Raw genomic sequence first — 16,450 nt, 5'->3', positions numbered from 1 at the left:
CTTGAACACAGAAACTACGACATAATTTACTTATGTGTGCTTATAAGTTATTCAGGCAGGTGTTCTCCCTAATTACTTTCAATCGTGTGGATTTGTGATCCTGTGAAAGGAAACTACCTTTTTCTGGTAAATATCAGTACATCTGCTTAACCATTTATAACAGCCTGAAGGATTCATGTATGTTTGTGTGACTTTATAAGCATGTTGGGGACATGTACGTATGGATTTATGTCCCAGATGAAGAGCTGTACATTCTCTGTATGTGGGATGTGAAGGGCGCAGAAGTAACCACAAAGCTAGGGAAAGTAGGTACATTTTGACTCGAAATAACAGAGAAACGATCTCTCCATTCTTTTGCTTTGCTGTCCAGTCATCTGGAACCATCCTGTCTTCACCTCTGCAGTGTGAAGCCCTATCTCATCCCCTTCCTCTCTTCCCTAGGCTCAGCAGCCCCAGATACGACAAGCATCCTTCATGTGACTTACTTCTTCACCTTGCAGTGCTCTGATCATTCACTGCTTTTTAGGATGTGGTTGAACATTTCTGCAGGACCAACCATATCCTGCGGACACCTAAACCTAAAATCAAGTTCCAAAATGGTCAGATCGATTAAGAGAAAAGTGAGGCTTTACTCTTTTATTCTGGATGTTACATCCGTTTTAAAATCACACCAGTTGTTTTTGGAAATCCACGTGATGTTTTTTTTTCTCTCCAAGGAAAAATTTAAAATAATCATGACTTTCTGTCTAAAAAAGAAAACAGATACTATTTATAATGCTTGTCCTATAAAATATATTGGAGTTAGTAATTATTGAAATTGGCATAAAAACAAACAATTGCTATCATTTTATGACTGCTGGTCATGTGCCAGGCAGTTAGCTAAGCCCTTGCATATGTTATTTCTTTTTTTTTCTTTTTCTTTTTCTGTTTCTGTTTCTGTTTCTTTTTTCTTTTTTTTTTTTTTTTTTAGAGAAAGAGAGAGAGAGTGGGGGAGAGGGACAGAAGAGAGAGAGAGAGAATCTTAAGATGGCTCTCTACCCAGTGCCGAGCCTGAAATAGGGCTCGATCCCATGACTCTGGGATCATGACCTGAGCTGAAATCAAGAGTTGGATGCGCAACCAACTGAGCCACCCGCATATCTTATTTCTAAATGGCTTGACACATCTATCAAATGGATCTTATTATTCTCAATTTACAGATTTGGAAACCTGAATTATGAGATTATGTAGTCTTGCTCAAATTTGCATTGCTGGTGAGTAGGATATCCACATTTCCAACATAATTTGTTAGCTTCAAATGGTTAGCTACCTCACTTTCTACCCCCTTTAAAATCAAACAGCCACCGTTGACTGAGTGCATCCCACTATGTTCTAGGGTTTTACAAATATAATTTCAATTACTTCTCACCAGAGCCTAATAAAACGGGTGATTTGTGCCTGGTTTATCACTAAAAAAATAAAGATAAGCTTAGGAGATGTTTGATAACTTATAGTTTTTGTCATGACCTTATGATTTCAAGTGACAGAAAACCTGGATATTAATGATTCCTGTAAAGATTGGGGGATAGAACTGGCTTCCATCATGACTGAGCCCAAAGGACCTGATCTCCCTCTCTCCATCTCTTGGCTGTGGTTTCCTCTCTGTTGGCTACCTCACACATTACCTTGCCTGTTAAGGTGGCTGAGTGGCTTCCAACAGCTGCCAGCTTACATCCTTCCTGCTCATCAGTCCTTAGCAGACCATCCATGCCTATTTCCTCACAGTTCTACACATTTCTGGAATTGAATATTATTTTTCTTATTTACTGGGCCTGAATCACATGCTCCCTTCGGGGCAGAGACACGGGGTCAACCACAACTCAAACCTCATGGAGAGAAGGGAAGTGATACATTGTACTCTCCATCCCCTCACCCCCCACCTCCTACCCCCCACCAAAGGAGACGACTGGTGAGCAGAACAAAATAAAATATCTGTCCATTATATGTACCTTTGATCCGGTAGCGGTAAGTGCATAGTCAGGATTCAAACCCAAATATATAAGGATCCAAAGCACTTTCTCCTATCCTTTACACTGATCTCTTCATCTCCAGGTAATTGTTTTTAAAAATTCATTGTGAGATAATTTCTCAATTTCTGGTGCTTCTGTGAAAAACTATGCCATTTTGTTAAGGAAATGGCACTTAAAAGCATCAGCGTAGTTGTGATATCTCTTAACAAAAGTAACAAGGCTATCAACATACAGGGAAATATTTTTTCTAGAAGACAGACATTTTCTAAACTTCAGGTAAAAAAAAAAAAAGGAATGTTTCATAGTATATTTTGCATTGAATAAATGTTCCTATTTACATCTCCAAAATAAAGGATATTTAGCAGAGAATAGGCTTTCTCCTCACCTTTCATTTTAGGGCTACGCTACTATTTTCTATCTCTTCCACCAATTCAAATAGTCTTTGGCATTTCAACAATCTTTAGTTCAGTGTCTTCAACCTTCTACTTTGGGAGTAGTACTCTCCCCTTTGGAGAAATTAAGCAGAAGAATGTAAGCAGAAAGAAATAGTATAAACTAGTAGGAAGAGTATAGCATTAGGAACCAGAAACCCAGGTTTATGATCCCAATCTGATAAAAGCTCCCTGTGAATGAGGGATGGCAAATGAGGTTCTTTTTGAAATGATTGCCTACAACCCTCTTACATAATCTCTTTGGTGGCTATGTTTTCACACTGAATTGCCAGTATAGCAACATTCGTTCACTTAGACAAAACGAATTGAGCATCTATGGCAAGGTACTGTGGTGGATATGGTGAAGGCTGCAAGATGACTTCTCAAGAACATCTGTCATCCCTAAGATGCATTGATTGTCTAGTATGTGTTTGACATTGTACTAGAAGCTAGGGCTATAATGATGCATAGAAAAGCCCTAAGGGGCCTATCATTTAATTGGAGAGATGTGTGCAAAGAGAAAGATAAGTAAATATAATAAATATAAAAGTCAGCATATACAAGGCGCCATTTAATAGGACACGAAAGTACTTTGAGCATTCAACTTCTTATTGAGCAGTTCAGACCTTTGAAGACTGTTTACACATAGATTGTAATAACGGTGAATCTAATTGCTTCCATGAATGTCAGCATAGAGGTAACGTAGGAGATGAAGGTGGGTACACAAGGACTAGATTGTAGACTGATATTGCCCATATCCAGAATGGACTAAAATAAGGAAAGAAAAGGATTGAGAAACCCATCACAAACCATAGCAATCATCATGTCTTCATGTTATCATGTTGTCCAGTACAGGAACCACTAGTTCATGTCAACATGTGTTGTAAGTGAAAAATACAGCCTAAATTTCTAAGATTCAATAAGAGAATGCAAAATATCTCATTAATAATTTTTATATTGATCACATGTTGAAATGATAGTATTTTGGATGCACTGGGTAAGATAAAATATTGATGAAAGTAATTCTTTTTAATGTGCATTCTAAGAAATTTAAAATTATGTGTATGGCTTATATTATATGGCTGTTGGATAGTGCTATTCTGTTTGACCAGATTAGGAACTAGGAATGTTTTATAAATCCCATTTTTCACCAGGTCTGCACTCCACATTGTGGGTAGGAGAATACCAAGCACCTACTCTTTTCTGGGCTGTGATGTAAAGTGGGTTTTATTATCCTCAGTTCAGAGGAGGCCAGTTCAGATTCAGTAACTTGTCCTGGGTCATAGAGAGTAAATAGCGGAATTCTAACTCAGGACTGTCCTGCTCCGAAGAAGGTGCTCATCTGTACACTTAGGCTGTATGACCAAAGTACTGCCACTAAACTGACACTGCCTGAGTATGAGAGTGTTAGGATGCCACTAGTGCATTGTCGGACCCTCACACTGAAAAGCAGACAGTGCAAGGGTAACGAGCAAGGGCTCTGGAGTCACCAGCGTGGGATCCTAAGCCTGAGTCTTCTGCTTTCTGGCTGGGCAAACTATTGAACTATGGAGAGATTTGGCTTTGTCATCTGCAAAATGGAGATGACGGTAATGCTGTGCTCACAGGTTTGTTGTAAGTGTTAAATCAAATGATATTTATGAAGTGCTTAACAGTGCCTACCTGTGCCACAGTTCAGATTCAATAAATGGTAGCATGTTTGAGATAGGAGGCCAGAGGTACGGCATGTTGGTGTGGGGCCCTCTAACCTGTCTGATGAATCTGGACTTGCATTAGCACTGTTCTTAATTTGCCAGCCATGTGAACTTGGGCCAGTTACATGACTTCTCTCTCAGTCACACCTATATTTGAATTAGATTTAATAAAAGTCTCATTCCCATTGTTGTTGAGATAATTAAATGACATAATACACAAAAGGTTCTTAGAATCCCACCCTGAGCCAAAGAATGGGTAATGATAATTGCATTGATTGCATTGTTGTTGTTAATATTTAGAAGACATTTGCTTTTGAAAATTGTATTTATATCGGGGTGCCTGGGTGGCTCAGTCGGTTGAGCATCCAACTTCGGCTCAGGTCATGATCTCGAGGTCTGTGAGTTCGAGCCCCACGTCAGGCTCTATGCTGACAGCTCAGAGCCTGGAGCCTGCTTCGGATTCTGTGTCTCCCTCTCTCTCTGCCCCTCCCCTGATCATGCTCTGTCTGTCTCTCTCTCTCTCTCTGTCAAAAATAAATAAACGTTAAAAAAATTTTTTTTAAAAACAAAATTGTATTTATATCTTTGGCTTTTTATCCTTGTAGGTTTTTAATTGGTTTTGTTTTATTTAGTTTAATTTTCTTTTCTGACAAATGCTTTTACATCTGGGGTTCTAAACCACTGTGCTTTCTGAATCCATTTCTTCCGGACACTTCCCATATAGCAGTTACACATGTGCTGGCCTTTAATGGGGACTCCCCGCCCACTTCAAACACCTTCTGACTTGCCATCCAAACATTTGTGAGTTGCATCTTGCAAACCTCAGCGGGAGAAGGAACAAATCACTTGAAACCAGATAGCCATGCCTCTGAGATTAATAAAAGTACAGTTTTACATTTAGTTCTTTTCTTTTAGTTTTTATTTAAATTCCAGTGAGTTAACATACAGTATTATATTAGATTCAGGTGTGCAAGATAGTGATCTGGCGCTTCCATTCATCACCCAGTGCTCCTCATGAGTACACTCCTTGATCCCCATCACCTATTTCACCTGTTCCCTCACCCGCCCCACCCTTCTGGTAACCATCAGTGTGTTTCTATAGTTAAGAGTCTGTTTCTCGGTTTGTCTTTCTCTTTTGTCCCCTTTGCTTCTGTGTTTTGTTTTTATTTTTTATTATCTTTTAAAATTTTATTTGTTTATTTGAGAGAGATAGAGACAGTGTGAGTGGGGGAGGGGCAGAGAGAGAGGAAGAAAGACAGAATCCCAAGCCAGCTCCATGCTGCCAGTGCAGAGCCCAACATGGGGCTCGAACTCAGGAAACTGCGAGATCATGACTTGAGCCGAAACCAAGAGCCAGACATTTAACCGACTCAGCCATCCAGGCGCCCTTGTTTTGTTTTTTAATTTCCACATATGAGTCTATTGATGTCTTCTGCCCCACTTTGAATTGGATTATTCATTTTTTGGGTGTTGAGTTTTATAAGTTCTTTCTATAATTTGGATACTAACTGTATTGGATAAGTCATTTGCAAATATCTTCTCCCATTCCATACATGCCTTTTAGTTTTGTTGATTATTTCCTTCACTTTGCAGGAGCTTTTTATTTTGATGAAGTCCTAGTAGTTTAATTTTGCTTTTGTTTCTCTTCCTTCAGGAGACATTATCTAAAAAGAAGTTATGGCCCATGTCAGAGAAGTTACTGGCTGTGTTCTCCTCTAGGATTTTTATGGTTTCAGATCTCACATTTAGGTCTTTCATCCATTTCAAATTTATTTTTGAGTATGATGTAAGAAAGTGGTCCAGTTTCATTCTTTTGCATGTTGCTGTCCAGTTTTCCCCAACATCATCTGTTGAACAGACTGCCTTTTTCCCATTGCACATTCTTTCCTGCTCTGTCAAAGATTAATTGACCATATGATTGTGGGTTCATTTCTGGGTTTTCTATTCTGTTCTCTTGATATGTGTGTCTATTTTTGTGTCACTACCATATGGTTTTGACATTTAAAAAGATGTTTATTTATTTATTTTGAGAGAGAGTGTGTGAGTGCAGAAGGGGGAGAGAGAGAGAGAGGGAGAGAGAGAGAATCCCAGGCAAGCTCAGCACTGTCAGCTCAGAGCCTGAGGCAGGGCTCCATCTCACAAAGCATGAGGTTATGACCTGAGCCAGAGATCAAGTGTCAGACACTTAACCAACTGAGCCACCCAGGCGCCCTGACTACTAAAGCTTTGAAGTATAACTTAAAGTCCAGAATTGTGATGCCTCCAGCTTTCTTTTTCTTTTTCAAGATCGCTTTAGTTATTTGGGTTCTTTTGTGGTTCCTCAAAAGGTTTAAGGTTGTTTGTTCTAGTTCTGTGAAAGATGCTGTTGGTATTTGAATAGAAATTGCGTTAAATCTATAGATTGCTTTGGGTAGTATAGACACTAACAATATTTGCTTTTCCAAAGAGCATGGAATGTCTTTCTATTTACTTCTATCCTTTTCAATTATTTTTTAATCAGTGTTTTATAATTTTCACAGTACAGATCTTTCACCTCTTTGATTAGGGTTATTCTTAGTTTATCTTATTATTTTTGGTGCAATTTGTCTTTCTGCTGCTTCATTATTGGTGCATTAAAATGCAACAGATTTCTGTACATTCATTATGTATCCTGTGAGTTTACTGAATATATTTATGAGGTCTAGCAGTTTTTTGGTGGAGTCTTTTAGGTTTTCTATGTATAGTATCATGCCATCTGCAAATAGTGAAAGTTTTACTTCTTCCTTGATGATTTGGATGCCTTTTATTTCTTTTTGTTGTCTGATGGCTGTGGCTAGGACTTGCAGTACTATGTTGAATATAAGTGGTGAGAGTGAACATCCCTGTTGTGTTCCTGACCTTAGAGGAAAAGCTCTCAGTTTTTCCCCATGTAGGATGATGTCAGCTATGAGTTTTTCAAATATGGCCTTTATTATGTTGAAGTATGCTCCCTCTAAACTTAACTTTGTTGAGGATTTTTATCATGAATGGATGTTACACTTTGTCAAATGCTTTTTCTGTATCTATTGAAATGATCATATGGTTCTTATCCTTTCTTTTCTTAGTGTGATCCATCATGTTGATTGATTTGCAAACACTGAAACACCTTTGTAGCCCAGGAATAAATCCCACTTGATGGTGGTGAATGATATTTTTTAATGTGTTTTTGGATTCAATTTGCTAATCTTTCGCTAAGGATTTTTCCATCTGTGGTCATCGGGGATATTGGTCTTATGGTCCTCTTTTTTAGTGATGTCTTTATCTAGGTTTTGATATCAGGGTAATGCTGGCCTCATAAAATGAATTTGGAAGTTTTTCTTCCTTTTCTATTTTTTGGAATAGTTTGAGAAGAAAAGGTATTAACTTTTCTCTAAATTTTTAGAATTTGCCTGTGAAGCCATCTGGTCCTCACCTTTTATTTGTTGGGAGTATTTTGATTACTCATTCAATTTCTTTGCTGGTTATCAGTCTGTTCAAGTTGTCTATTTCTTCTTGTTTCAGTTTTGGTTATTTATATTCTAGGAATTCATCTATTTCTTCTAGGTTGTCCAGTTTGTTGGCATATAGTTTTTCATAATATTCTCTTATAATTGGTTGTATTTCTGTGGTGTTGGTTGTTATTTCTAGTCTCTCATTTGTGATTTTACCTATTTAGGATCTCTCTGTCTCTTTGTCTCTTTTTCTTTTGTAAGTCCTGCTAGAAGTTTACAATTTTATTAATTTTTTTTAAGGAACCAGTTCCTGATTTCATTGATCTGTTCTAATATAGGTACGGTTCTAATTAAATTCTGCACACAGAACACTCCTGTGGATAGTCTTTGAGAATTTGTGAATTTGTAAATCAGCCTCTGAGTTTTGGATAGTTGAAGTTGCTGAATAAGTGAGGTTTTATTGTGGCCAATTATCATTTAGGGACATGAATAAAATTTCACTCTATTGACTTTTTATTTCAGCTTCAGTAAAATGGAGAAAATATCTGCTGTCTCTTCCATTGAGGGGACTGCTGGTGGTGCACTTCGTCAGTGGAACTGCATTGGTAGTTTCCAAAGTGAAGAACAGTTTTCAAACTCCAGAGTGTTGTCTAGATATTACAGATTTATAATCGATTGGTTTATTCCTACACCTTCACCCACACCTAGAAACTACGGTAGAATAGGTTCTGCTCTGAAGAAAAGTGTGCAGCATTTCCTGGGCAGCTGTGCTCAGGGATGTCCTAGGTACCACTGCACAACTGTCCTTAGTACTAATAAATATCATAGGGCAATCGGCACAATCTTCAATGAAAATGTGATTTTCTTTTCCTTACATGATGAAAGCACTGCTGATTTTACTAATGAACGATTACAGGTGTATAGTTAAGAATAAAAAGAGATTTTCATTTCTTTCTGTACTAGATGGTAAAATAACTTCCAACTCATTACAATTTGATTGGTAAATTTTACCTTAGGCCTGTACATACATATGAAAAATATCAGACTCCTGATGAATAGGTTACTGTCTAAAGTTTCTACTCTCCTCTATTTCCTTTTAGGAAGGTATTGGATTTGGTTTATAGTTATTAACTCTTTTGATATAGACAGTTAAATGTGTGTGTGTTTGTGTGTGTATTTTATTAGAGTGCATGCACATGTGAGTCAGGGGGGCAGAGAGAGGGGGGGAGAGAGAGAATTCCAAGCAAGCTGCATTTCCAGCACAGAACCTGAGGTGGGGCTTGATCCCACAACCCTGAGATCATGACCTGAACTGAAATCAAGAGTTGGACCCTCAACTGACTGGGCCACCCAGGCACCCCAAGGCAGTTAAATATATTGAAAAGACTTGGAATTTTAAAATAATAGTAATAAAATCAAGGTTTATGTTTCATCTTAGGAAAACATATCAAAATATAAAGTAGTGCTACATTGAAATCAAAATACCAGTACAGTATGTTAACCAAATGATCCATGTTTTTTCATCAATTATTATTTTTTTTAGAGAGAGAGAGTGAGCAGAGGAGAGAGGCGAGGACGGGGGAGAGAAAGAGAGGGAGAGAGAGAGGGAGGGAGGGAGGGAGGGAGAGGGAGATGGAGAGGGAGAAAGAATCTTAAGCAGGCTTTACACTTAGTGTGGAACCCGATGTGGGGCTTGATCCCATGACTCTGGGATCACAACCTGAGCTGCAATCAAGAGTCAGACACTCAACCAACTGAGCCACCCAGGCAACCTTTCCATCAATTATTATCCTCAGGTTAAATGTATAAAAATAATTAACACCTTCCCAACTCATACCATTTCCAAGTATGACTGTTAACGTTGTGTATTTTTATAGCTGATCTTAGTTTAAATAAATATAGTTTATTTATTTTTGAGAGAGAGAGATACAGACAGACAGCAGGGGAGGGGCAGAGAGAGAAGGAGACAGAATTCGAAGCAGGCTCCAGGCTCTGAGCTGTTAGCACAGAGCCTGATGCAGGGCTTGAGGTTGTGAACTGCAAAATCATGACCTGAGCTGAAGTCAGACGCTTAACCAACTGAGCCACCCAGGCTTCCCAATCCTTGTTTGAGTTTTTAAAAAGGAACTTACCATCTCAAAAATCTAATTCCAAAATTTTTGTAGAAACTTTATGTGTACACACACACACACACACACACACACACACACATCCCCACCATCTATACACACCATACAAAATGTTAGCATTGAGAGAATTTAATATAAATCACATTTAAGAACAAGCATAAAATACATTAGATACGACCTTGGGCAATAGGCATTAGGAATTCAAGGAGAGTTCTTTTTCTGATGTTTTTAAATCCTTCGTCTAATGAGTCTGCCAACAGAGGCTTTTATTTGTAGGGAATTAAATCGCAACTACTGAAGCAGTTCTGATAATATCCACCTGCTTTCCTGTTATTAAAGAACCTCGTAGCACATTGGACAAAACAGCCCAATCTCACCTATTTTATTTCTAGTAGAACTTCACAGGCTGGTGACAAGTCTGTAGTCATTTAAGAGGCTTATTTAGGCACTAAATACCCAAGAAGGGTGAACTCTGAATCATGGTAAGACAAACTAACGATGTGGTTGTGAAAAGTATCATGAGGCCCAACTGCTAAATTCCAAGAGTCTGTCCAAACATTAGCGTTTCCATAGTGCCAGCGAATCCATCTGCAGGGCACTGAAGCTAGCAGCCGCGTGCCCATAGTTTGGGAAGTACTCATTATTAACTAGGTCATGTTTCAAGGCAGCACCCCAGATGGCACCACATCCAGCTTGTGCTGAAATAATACCAGCCTTATTGCCATGCCTGTCTCCTATGCACACTCCCCCCATTTTTGCCAAGGACATCCTTGGACATCCTCCTTGATTTCCATCTATGCCCAGCGTCTGTTACCTTTTTTAGACTTTTTTTCTTACCTTTGAAGTTTACTCTAGATGTCTACTTATGCAGATTTTACCTGATTAAAAATGTTCAGGAAAGAAATAAAAGGACACCCATGCTAATTAGTTCACAGCTTAACACTGTTCAGATTGCAAAGCCTTAGGAAAATTTCTACACTTGGCAAGAGATATCTTACTCCTGTTCTTCTCTTAAAGGGCAGTGAAAACAGCTCCTCCTGAAGTAGAGTGGCAAAACCAGATCGTTTTGTGGCACCAGGTTAGGTCCTACATTACGAGCAAGTTGGCCTTAACTTCTCCTGGGGTAGGGGTGCTGGTGAATAGAAGCATTAACAAGACAGACCACAGTCAGGGCATAATTTTCAAACCCCAGCGTGTGCAGAGGGAAGCAGACAGAGGCCTTTCTTCCATGGCTGTGAAACGGAGGTTGGCTTTGTGACAGTTTGCTTCTCCAGTCTGAGCAGATGGATGAGAGTGAAAAGTAGGAGTGTGATGAGAAGTGGCTCATCTCCCCTTCACTCTAGCCTTCCAGAAGTCAGCAAGGAGGACCCCTGGTTGTGTGCAAATGTGGCTCCCTAACAGATTGGTCTGTAGTCTGAAGACACTGCTCTCATTTCTGCTTCTCTTCACCAGTCAAGGTGTGGAAATGCGCTGGGGCTATCCTATTTCATGCTTCCCTGAACTCCTAGGGGGCTTCTCCACTTAGAAACTGAATTTTTGCAATGATTTTTGGTGGAAGAAATCTAAGTTTTCATTCCACCCCAACCTATCCTTTAAATGACTTATGTTTTACTCTTTCTGCTCCTTGTATTTGTGATGATGCTGGTCCTTACATCTAAGGACCATGTTTACAGAATATTTTTAACCAGACTTGATTACTTTTTATTTTCAACTGATAAAAACCATTCTAGTTTTGGTAATCCTCTATGAAATGGAATTTAAAACACATTTTATCTCCCTGTCTTTTATGAAGATATAAATATTAGACCATGTTGCAAAGATTAAGCACATGTGGATAATATTTAAAATTGAAATAAAATCAAATAAAACTGATTCTGAAATTAATTTAATACATAGATATTGATATCCCAGGCTTTGGGATCAAGCACTCTGAGTTAGAATCCTGGCTCTGCTAATTACATGTTTTGTGAACTTGGGTAAGTTACATAAATTTTCAACATCTCAGTTTCCTTATCTGTAAAATAGGGATACCAGTATTTATTTTTTTCTGTGTTGTTGTTTATTAGTAATGGCATATGCGAAGTTACTAGCTTATAGAAGGAGTTCAACAAATGATTGCTCCTAAGTGGTAATGCAGGGATGTCACTAATTCTAATGTTTTGTCTGTCTCAGAGTTTTCCAGATTTTACATATACACTCCTTTAATTTGTTTAACAAACATGTGAAGAGAATCCATTATTTTGAAGGTTCTGAGGGCTTTTAAAAACTCTTAAGGGAATTTATACCTTCATGAGAATGATCAGCTTAGCACAAATAACTTTTAAAATAACTTTGAAGGACAGCTTTTTAAAAAGTATGGCACGATGGTTTCACTCTTATGTGGATCCTGAGAAACTTAACAGGAACCCATGGGAGGGGGAAGGAAAAAAAAAAAAGAGGTTAGAGTGGGAGAGAGCCAAAGCATAAGAGACTGTTAAAAACTGAGAACAAACTGAGGGTTGATGGGGGGTGGGAGGGAGGAGAGGGTGGGTGATGGGTATTGAGGAGGGCACCTTTTGGGATGAGCACTGGGTGTTGTATGGAAACCAATTTGACAATAAATTTCATATATAAAAAAATAAATAAATAAAATAAATAAATAAAAAGTATGGCACGTTTTCCTGACTTTAGAAATATTGATAACTCAGGGTCATGACTATGATCATTGTTTAAATACTGAGACGTACTGCCTTGATTTGTCAGTCCTATTCAGGTGTGAAAGGATCTTTGTTTCCCATTACACTGCTTGAATCTTGAATCTTATTATCTGGCTTTCATATTTGCTCTATCTGTGCCTTAATGTTTTTACTGTACTTCCACATTTCAACTTTATTTCTTTATTGTAATTATTTTTTTAAAAATTCAGTATAGCTAAATAAATAAATAAATAAATTCAGTATAGTCAACGTACAATGTTATATTGTTTCACCGATTCTATAAGTTACTCAGTGCTCATCACATTAAGTGAACTCTTAATCCCCTTCATCTATGTCACACAATGCCCTGCCCCCTGACCTCCCTTCTGCTAACCACAAGTTCTCTATATTTAAGAGTCTTGTTTTTTAAATTTTTTTTAATGTTTTATTTGTTTTTGAGAGAGAGAGAGAGAGAGAGAGAGAGAGTTAGAGGAGGGGCAGAGAGAGAGGGAGACACAGAATCTGAAACAGGCTCCAGCCTCCAAGCTGTCTGCACAGAGCCAGATGCAGGGCTTGAACTCACAAGCTGTGAGATCATGACCTGAGCTGAAGTTGGATGCTTAACCAACTGAGCCACCCAGGCACCCCAAGAGTCTGTTTTTGTTGTTTGTCTCTTTTTTTTTTCTTGGTTTGTTTTGTTTTTTTAAATTCAGCATATGAGTGAAATTATATGGTATTTGTCTTTCTCTTACAGACTTATTTCATATATCCTCATATACTTCATACACCCATATATACCCTCGTAAGTATATGTATATACTTAGTTCATTATACCCTCTTGATCCATCCCATTGCTGTTGGAAATGGCAAGATTTCATTATTTTTTATGGATGAGTAATATTCCATTGTATACATACCATATCATCTTTATCCATTTATCTGTTGATGGATACTTGGGTTGCTTTCATATTTTGGCTATTTTAAATAATGCAGCAATAAACATAGAGGTGCATGTATCTTTCAGAACTAGTGTTTTCATATTCTTTGGGTATATATTCAGTAGTGAAATTACTGGATCAAATGGTAATTCTATTTCTAATTTTTTGAGGAATTTCCATGCTGTTTTCCATACTGGTTGCACAAGTTTGTATTCCCACCAACATTTCAGAATTCCTTTTTCTCCACATCCTCGCCAATACTTGTTGTTTCTTGTGTGTGTGTGTTTATTTTATTAAAACAAGATTTTATTAAAAAAATAATGTTTATTTTTGAGAGAGAGAGATAGTGAGTGGAGGAGGGGCAGAAAGAGGGAGACACAGAAGCTGAAGCAGGCTCCAGGCTCCATACTGTCAGCACAGAACCTGATGTGGGGCCTGAACTCACAAACTGCGAGATCATGACCTGAGCTGAAGTTGGACACTTAACCAACTGAGCCACCCAGGCGCCCCCAAGATTTTATTAAATTCAAGTTAGTTAACATACAGTGTAGTATTGGTTTCAGGAGTAGAATTTAATGATTCATCACTAACATATAACACTCAGTGCCCATCACAAGTGCCCTCCTTAATGCCAATCACCCATTTAGCTCATCCCCCTACCCAGCACCCCTCCAGCACCCCTCAGTTTATTCTCTGTAGTTAAGAGTCTCTTATGTTTTTGATTCTAGTCATTATGACAGGTGGGGGGTGATATCCTGTTGTGGTTTTGATGTGTGCTTCCCTGATGATGAGTGATGTTGAGTATCTTTTCATGTATCTGCTGGCCATCTGTAGGTCTCCTTTGGAGAAATCTCTGTTCATGTCTTCTGTCCATTTTTTAATTGAATTATTTGTTTTGGTTTTTTTTTTTTTTGGTGATGAGTTGCAGACTTTTATTATTTTATCATCTACACCCCAGATTTTGAAAACACATTAAAGTTTAAATATTTCTTTAAAGGCATTTAAAACCTTTTGAGGGTATTAATTCAACAGTAATGAGGCTTATCTGTTGTAATGCTTCACGTTAAATCACTAAATATATCTTATCTAAGTATTTTTCTTTTAATAATCAGGAAGAGCATTCTGGTGGCATGAGGGATCTACTGAAAGTAATGTAATAATGTGAGGGAAATATGATAAAGTGGTCAGGAAGTCAGTCTTAGGAGTCTTAAAACGCAGAGTTCAAATCCCATCTCTGCCAATTACTAGTTATTTGACCTTAAGCAAGTTCCTCAACTTGCTAAGTATTCCATTCTTCCTTCTGTTAAATGAAAATATGAGTAGTACCTACCTCACAGGCCACTGAGATTAATTAAGTAATACATTTAAAGCACTTAGCACAATGCCTAGCACTTAGTAAGAATGCAGTGAGTGAATTATAATGAGAATGGTGTAGACATCAATGTTATTCTTTGGTGGTTAAAAGTCTGATATTGCTACTATCTCTAAATTGTTTCTGTGTTTTCTTTGTATGCTACAAGGAAATTTCACCTTAGTGCTCCCTTTCATTGACTAATATTTCTTATTGTATGGTTTAAATTATATGCTATAAAGAAAAACACACTCATAGAAGCATATTTCTCACATGAATGAGTAAAGAACAACTGCATTTAACACCCGGCTTCCTTGTACTTACTAAACGGCATTTTCTATATGGGGGATAACAGCTTGCTGTGTGGACTTTAGGGTCCCTTTTTCCTGGGATGCTTTTCTGCATACTGGCTCCTCCCCCAACCACTGGCCCTTGGTGGAGGTGTGGGTGGAGCTTGTGAGACATCAAGTGCCAGGCACACGGGTAACACAACACTTATCAGATCAGACTGGGCTCCCACACAGCTATAAGGTTGCCTGCTCACCTGCACAGAAATGACGAAGGACAAAAACAGCCCAGGGTAGGTGGGATCTATCAGCTTTGTCTGTTGTTACTTCCTCTGTTATTATGCAGAAACATTTCCTAGTTCCATTATCAAATTGATCTCTGATTTCTGTGCAAGTGGGAAATCAAATCTTTGTGCTTATGGGAGCAAACATATGGATTTCTGTAGCCATTTGTTTCCTGGTGAAATGGGACCAAGAACAAGGCAGCCTGCCAAAGGCATAGGTACTATAGAAAGAGAAAACCTTTCTGACCTGCTTGGTTTGCTATATCCATTACATCTGTTCCCTTTCAAAACCATAATGCTTTGTAATTTTTAAATGATATTTCTATTTTTATCTCGGCGTCACCAGTTACTAACACCTCTTACTGTATGCTTTAAATGATTTAAATGGCATGGGGAGATCATCATAACATTTTACTTTACATTAAAACTATTGTAAGCACTTATTATATATTTCAGTATGTTGTATTGAGCTTGCTACATTATTTAAAATCATTTTTAAATGATTACTTGAAAAAGTGAAAATTACGTGAAAAGTTTTACTTACGTTTCTCTGAGAATAATAGCTTTCCGAGCACTTTCTGTTTTAAATGAACAAAATGGAGTAGGTGTAGCAACATAGAAATCAATTGGATATTCTTGCTTTTCAGTTGTTTCTGGGCAGTGGTGGATGCCTATGTGATCTTTAAAAATTTTTTTTAATGTTTATTTATTTTTGAGAGAGAGAGAGAGACAGAGTGCGAGCCAGGGAGGGGTATAGAGAGAGGGAGACACAGAATCTGAAGCAGGCTCCAGGCTTTGAGCTGTCAGCACAGAGCCTGACATGGGGCTCGAACCCACGAACTATGAGATCATGACCTGAGACGAAGTCAGACGCTTAACCGACTGAGCCACCCAGCTGCTCCATGGGATCTTTTAGAATATTGGATATCGTAGACGTGCAGAAACTCATCTCCCACCCTCAGAACTAAACTAAATTCCCTTTACTCACTAATAATAATAATAATAATAATTCTCCTTTTGCTATAAGACTGCATTTTCTTTTTCTTTATTTCAGTAAGATGCAGTCAACAGTATTGATATTTTTAACATTATTCAAGTATCAAAATTATCTTACATTATTTGAAATAATTAAAGCTTTTTCTTTCTTCTTATATGAAGTTTGCAAGGGGGTAGGTTGGGAAAAGGACATAATTTTTGAAACTC

At 38.0% G+C, this 16,450-nt stretch overlaps 1 protein-coding gene across 5 annotated transcripts in view; it reads left to right on the top strand.

The window, feature by feature from the left end:
* The window catches only part of OXR1 (oxidation resistance 1), a 448,199-nt gene that overhangs the window by 152,433 nt on the left and 279,316 nt on the right, over positions 1–16,450 (top strand). For 2 of the 5 annotated variants that reach the window (XM_027064031.1, XM_027064027.1), the window contains exon 1: positions 15,216–15,256. The exons of the other annotated variants lie outside the window; for them this stretch is intronic. In XM_027064031.1, coding sequence (XP_026919832.1) covers positions 15,231–15,256 — 26 coding nt within the window. In that variant the 5' untranslated portion in view covers positions 15,216–15,230. Of the gene's footprint in view, positions 1–15,215; positions 15,257–16,450 lie in introns of those variants that run through there. 5 annotated transcript variants of the gene reach the window in all.

The sequence above is a fragment of the Acinonyx jubatus genome, chromosome F2, assembly GCF_027475565.1.
Source record: "Acinonyx jubatus isolate Ajub_Pintada_27869175 chromosome F2, VMU_Ajub_asm_v1.0, whole genome shotgun sequence".
NCBI classification, from domain to species: domain Eukaryota; kingdom Metazoa; phylum Chordata; class Mammalia; order Carnivora; family Felidae; genus Acinonyx; species Acinonyx jubatus.
Note: the sequence above shows the minus strand (reverse complement) of the source record. Positions and strands in the feature narration are given on the sequence as shown.